The sequence below is a fragment of the Trachurus trachurus genome (assembly GCF_905171665.1).
Source record: "Trachurus trachurus genome assembly, chromosome: 12".
Classification (NCBI taxonomy): Eukaryota; Metazoa; Chordata; class Actinopteri; order Carangiformes; family Carangidae; genus Trachurus; species Trachurus trachurus.
This window is the reverse complement of record NC_139908.1, coordinates 28,989,261-28,995,911: the sequence shown is the minus strand read 5'-3', so window position 1 is coordinate 28,995,911 and position 6,651 is coordinate 28,989,261. Positions and strand designations below refer to the sequence as shown.

Genomic DNA, 6,651 nt, shown 5'->3' with positions numbered 1-6,651 from the left:
TTTTTAACATTTACAGTGATACTACTGGTGGTGTTTTTTTTTTTTTTTTTTTTTAACAAGTGTGTTTATTAATTTTTTTCAGAATAAATATTCACACTACAACAAGTAAAATACAGGTGCAGAACAAAACTGTCACAATAAGGCTCATCTTAAATGATACAAACATCACAGGGCAGTAGCACTACTGGTGGTGTTTGCTATTTCCATAATTTAAATGTTGAAATATAGAAATATAGGATAATGCAACAACTGGACATTGAGAATACTACAACTAGAACAGAATGCAATTTTTAAATTGAATACACTGTACAAACCATGAACATTGTGACAAATACAACACATTGAACCTGATCTACTGTAGCAGTGGTGACACAACAGCATGACCCTGAACACAGCACAGATAGAGACAGGCTAATGATTGTCAGTCGGTCCATGTCCCACTGTATGTCTGCAACAAAACAAATGAACTTTACCTCCGTGTTCACTGTCCGCTGTTCCTACACCCAAATAATATCCTCTCTCTGTGTGAATACATGCCATCACTGTCACATCATGGCTGTTTCACCGAAACAATGATGACTCATTAAATGCTACAATATACTAATGGAATGGATGTGAGTTAATCATTCAAATGACTTGGGAAGTTTTCTTGCAACATTAAAGTTTCCTTGTAACAAGTGTTTGATGTGACGAGTCCTGTTCCTTTGTTATTCAGAGACACATCAGTGACGTGTTCCTCCATAAACACACACTGCCTTGATCTGGTTGTTTTGAGTCAATCACACACACACACACACACACACACACACACACACACACACACACACACACACACACACACACACACACACACACACACACACACACACACACACACACACACACACACACACACACACACACACACACACTCCAATAAATGAATATTTGACCTCATGATAAACATTTCCACTATTGATTCCTGTCTCTTATTTATTGTGTGTAATTTGAATATGAACACTCCCTGTTTGTTTTTTTTCACGATTGTGTAGTGTGTGTGTGTGTGTGTGTGTGTGTGTGTGTGTATTGATTGGTTTACAGCCTGTCAGTTGTGTCTCTCAGCCTCTCAGTATTTGCAGCCGTTGGACAGTTGACCTGTTATAACACTGACAACAGTTACAGCGACGTTGTGGCCAAAGGTTTTGGGGGAAACGTTGAAGGCTTTAGAGTAGCCAGCATGTAGTTGTAGATACCAGTAAGAAATTGTTTTATTTTGTCTTAAATAAAATGAGAAAACGGTGAAAATTGACCATCAGACGCTTGTGTAGAAAATGTTTGCAAATGGCCACCAACCTGCTAACTGAACACTTGAATCTGGAAAAACTTACATTCACCTTGAAAGATAATATAACACCTGGTCTCCTTTCATACAATTTGTCCAGAGCTGATCCCTTCAAACACTGCTTCACACCATTCACCCCCCCCCCCTTTTTTGTTCCCTCTTTTTCTTTTTATTAACCTCTTTATTCTCTGTTTTTATTCCCAACAAATTCTCAACACCCCCCCCCCCCCCCCCCCCCCCACCCCGCTCTCTGGTTTGTTCTGTCTCACTTTGTTTGCTTGCCCTTTGTCTAACTATTGTAATGTGTGCTTAAATGTTCATTAATAAATAATTATATAAAAAAAAATTTAAATAAAAAAATCTCCAGCATGGGGGCGGAGCTTCAGTCAATGCCTGGCAGTGATGTCAGTGTATTGTTTACACCAGAATATTGACTCAAAACTCTATCACTTCCTCCTCTTCCTCCTCCTCCTCCTCCTCCCCCTGCAGCTGCTCCTTTACCCCCCCCCCCCCCCCCCCCCCCCATTTTCAACTACACAGATCTTCACCACTCTCCATCTCCTCTTCATCCTCCTCTCTGCTGTCCATCTCATCCTCATCCTCCACTTCTTCTTCATCTTCTTCCTCCTCCTCCCTCTCCGCTCCCTCTACACAGTGGAATGTCCAGTCGAAACAGGAAGAAAATGGCAGTGGACCGGGCTCTCCATTCAGCTTCCCTCAGCGAGACAGCTGAAAGTTTGAAGAAAAGCCAGATAGAGGGACAGAGAGACAGATAGGTCGTCCCTCAGCAGACCCCCTGCCTGTCCCTCTGACAGCTGATCAAAAGGAGTAAAATGGGTCAGGCTTCTGTTCTTCTGTCCTTAATTGCACAACAGTCTTTAAACAAAGCAGCATCTGCCCAGCTACTCATCCTGCTCCTCCTCCCCATCTCTTCCTTTTTCCTCCACCTTTTCCTCCAGCCTCTTTTCTCCTCCACTCATCCTTTCCAAGACTTTTCCTGCATGGAAACTGCTCTGAAATTTGTTTGGGGATGATGCAGGTAGAATTCTGTTCATTCCAAGTAACAGACATGTAACCTGGAGTCTTTGTTGGATGCTTAAGATGGCTGTGTGTACATCACAGGCAGAATTATTAGATATTTAATGTGAAATGAGTATGTAGATGTTTTTTGTTGTTGTAATATTTGCTGATGATGGATCAGTGAACGAGAGGCCGGCTGTGAGAGAGGGAGGCCCAGTTCTTTAGCAGCCGTTTGTCCTTGGAAGTGTAATGAATTGTAAAATGAACAGGCTACAGGCCATAATGCTCTTTCGGTGCAAAGCTCCCACGCTCATCACTCCACCCAGAGGCTGTCGATAGTGTCCCAACATGCACCAGCACATCCTTTACACCGCGCTGCACAGCTGCAAACATCTGTCCCACACCACACACAGCGTATGGTGCATCATGTCATGAGATGTTATGATGATGATATCATCCTCTAATGTTATTTGATGTTATGGCATTTCTGTATGTATGAGCATTAATCATTATGACTTGATTTGTATGAACTTTATGTATTTATTCATTTATATATTCATCTCCCTTTTTTCCTGATATTTTTTGTAACAATAATTATCAATTTTATTTTTATATTATTGTGGATACTCAGTAACTCTCCTTAGTTGTGTCATTTTGTCTTTTTCCTGCTTGTGGATGGAGCTGAAGGGGTTCTCAATATATTTTCAGTGTATAAACTGTACATACACAGTTTTTCGTTGTTACTTCCTCATTTGTTCAATAAAACATTGGTTATTAGCATGTTTTATTGTGTCGTGTTAAGTCATCAGACATCACAAGAGTAACAAACAAACAGAGGCATTGCTTCTACAGTATATTATGTTTAGTTATGTGTTACATGTCATATATCACATCACAGTACTAGATGTGTCATCATGTTGTAGTAAACTGCATCATCAAATCATATCGTCACATTATCTTATCTTAATATTATATCTTCCAATCATATTACTACAGGTAGACTGCATTTCATTGAATTTCATTGTGACCACTTTCTTACATTAAACTATGATGTGCCATCTTTTGATGTCATGTTATGATGTCATATGTTACACCACTGTGTCATCCAGCATCATACAGTATATCCTGTCACACTGAGTATTGTGTTATTATTTGACCAGTCTGGACATCTGAGTTCCACTGCGTGATGAGTTGGACTCCCTGTCTGTCCTCCAGTTGCATTCATGTGCTGTGGGGAAGTCCAGGAGTTGAGATGTTTAGTGTAAAAAGACAAACACTAAACACAGATGACACAGACAGCTGGAGGCCGGCGGCCAGAGACCAATAAGAAAAGAGAAACTGTCCGTCATGTCGGGGAAGGTTTGGGATGTCCGTCACATTAGTTCTGGTTTCCTCATGTGTGTATTATGTGTTGTTTCCTGTCACGGCTGCAATCAGAGGCAGCAGGTGATGAGAGGTGAGATGAGATCAAATTTTAAAGACGCCTGTGGGCAAATGGCATCTTAGCAGGAGCAGCGTCCTCAGTTTGCAGCACAAAAAAACAAAAACCCTCAACCATTAATGATGGATACATGGACACTGCAGGATGTCCTCAGCCACCCGGCCGTCTGCAGAAAGACTGAATTAATTTCACATTCATTTCCCTCAGACCCCAATAAGGAGACTGGAATGTATTCGTCATGCTTTATTGCCCAGCTTATTGAAAACTCCCTGTTGTTAATTTTACAGGAAAATGATGAGAATAATAATAAGTGTTGTGAGTTTTCAATCATTATTTTTTGTCTCTTTGTTATTTTATTGATTACATGATTTATATCAGACCCTATTTACACAAAAAGGAGATTTATGAAAATACACTTTGATCAGTTTTCACCTGCAGCATCTTTCTCTCAGGGCTGTAAATGTTATGAATCTCTATATGAATAACGGCAGAGATAATTTGAGCAACACGGTCCATTTTGTAGTTCTTAATTAACACATAATCTGAATTAACAAAAGGACTTCTCATCTGTGATGTCATGAAAACAACTGAACACACTCCTTTAGCCGATGGAGATTTCTCATGCCATTAATAAACTTTGAGACTCAGATTTAAAGGAATTTCTAATTAAGGATGGATAAAACAGAAGGAATCCTGTTCAGATTATATCAGTATTAACAGAGGAGATAAATATCACAGAGATGCAACAAAAGTATTTTATTTTCAGAGCTGGAGATAGGGACACATGCACGTGGCATCAGTCTTTATTGTGATATCACAAATGAGAGTACTATTTTCTAAAAAAAAAATCTAAATAATCAATTATAAATAAGAATAATATAACCTAAGAGAAAATAAAACCTCAGAACAGATCATAACGTGGACGCTTTACATTCACATATAGTGCTACAGACGGATTACTCTGGTTAAATCAAAGGAAGACACTACACAATACTGATGTTTCATTAGAATCCTGCACCCTGGACATCAGCACCGTCCACCAAGCTGCAGCCATCAAAGACGCTGATTGGCCGGCCGCTCCGTGGGCCACGCTCTCGCTATCTCTGCCGGCCATTCTGATTGGTCCGATGCTCCATCAGTCACCCTCCATCAGCCCGCTTCTCCCCCCCCTCCTCCTCCTCCTCCTCCCCGCAGCACGGTGGGTTGAGCGGTCTGCTAGGGGACCGTGGACAGCTCCCGTCTGAGCAGCAGAGTAACGCAGGAGGAGGAGAGAGCTGGATATGGGGAAGCCACCGCACAGGCCCGTATGATCGAGATAACAACACTTTTTTTTTTTATGTGCACATACCGGGGGGGAAATACACAAAGACGTGGAGCTGGAGGAGAGGCCTTAGGAGGACGGGGGGAACAACCGAGGGAGTGAAGGAAAAGGGGAGAGGAGAGGAGTGGGATACTGACCCATCCCGGAGCATCAGGGGGAGAAGCAGCGAGAGAAAGGAGGAGAAGGAGAGAGAATTCCGCTCGACCTGATGGACTGAGAGGACAGATGAATGAAGACTGCTTACACTAACGCCTATCGATGCCTGGCCAAGGACCTGGACGCGTACGCCATGAACACGGACATGACAATGGACGGCATCGGCAGCCTGCATGGCGGGGTGTCGGTGAGCTCCGTGGCCCAGGACGCTGAGCTGATGAGCGGCCACAGCCCGCACCACCACGGCCGCGGGGGGGGCGGCTCTCTGTCGGCTGCAGCGGCGGCGGCAGCGGCGGCGGCGGCGGCGTCCAGCCTGCGGATCCATCAGGACCTGGCCGCTGCCGCCGCCGCGTCCTCGCGCTCCGCCATGGTGTCCGGCATGGCCAGCATCCTGGACGGCAGCGGGGAGTCGTACCGGCCGGAGCTGTCGCTGCCGCTGCACCACGCCATGAGCGTCCCCTGCGACACGTCCTCCCCCGGGATGGGGATGAGCGGCACCTACACCACCCTGACCCCGCTGCAGCCGCTGCCCCCCATCTCCACCGTGTCCGACAAGTTCCACCACCACCACCACCACCACCACCACCAGCGGCTCTCCGGGAACGTCAGCGGGAGCTTCACCCTGATGCGCGACGAGCGGGGGCTGCCGGGCATGAACAACCTGTACAGCCCCTACCACAAAGACCACATGTCCGGGATGGGTCAGAGCCTCTCCCCGGTGCTGGGCAACGGCCTGGGCTCCATACACAACTCCCAACAAGGTCTCCACAACTACGGCACCACGGCGCACGGAGGCGGCCACGACAAGATGCTGAACTTCGACGCGCACCACACCGCCTCCATGCTGGCCCGGGGGGGCGCGGAGCACCACCACCAGCAGCACCGGGGCCTCGGCGGCCCCGCGGCCGGGATGATGCCGCACCTGAACGGGATGCACCACCCGGGACACCCGGCCGCCTCCTCGGCGGGTCACCACCAACACCCCCACCCCCACCCTCACTCCCACCCCCACCTCCAGTCTCCATCCCACGGGCCCGTGTTGGCTTCCACCCGGGACAGACCGCCCTCCTCCTCGGGGACGCAGGGGGGGACCGGCTCGGGGCAGCTGGAGGAGATCAACACCAAGGAGGTGGCGCAGAGGATCACGGCGGAGCTGAAGAGGTACAGCATCCCCCAGGCCATCTTCGCCCAGAGGGTGCTGTGCCGCTCTCAGGGGACCCTGTCGGACCTGCTGCGGAACCCCAAACCCTGGAGTAAACTAAAGTCAGGCCGGGAGACCTTCAGGAGGATGTGGAAGTGGCTGCAGGAGCCCGAGTTTCAGAGGATGTCGGCCCTCAGACTAGCAGGTAAGAGCAGAGAGCCGCGGCCGCTGCTGGGGCTGGCTGTGTGCGT

At 46.9% G+C, this 6,651-nt stretch overlaps 1 protein-coding gene across 2 annotated transcripts in view; it reads left to right on the top strand.

Moving 5' to 3' along the window:
- The first annotated feature begins 5,062 nt into the window (after positions 1 to 5,062).
- The window catches only part of onecut2 (one cut homeobox 2), a 47,382-nt gene continuing 45,793 nt past the window's right edge, over positions 5,063 to 6,651 (top strand). For both annotated transcript variants that reach the window (XM_083983777.1, XM_083983776.1), the window contains exon 1: positions 5,063 to 6,605. In XM_083983777.1, coding sequence (XP_083839903.1) covers positions 5,333 to 6,605 — 1,273 coding nt within the window. In that variant the 5' untranslated portion in view covers positions 5,063 to 5,332. The remainder of the gene's footprint in view (positions 6,606 to 6,651) is intronic.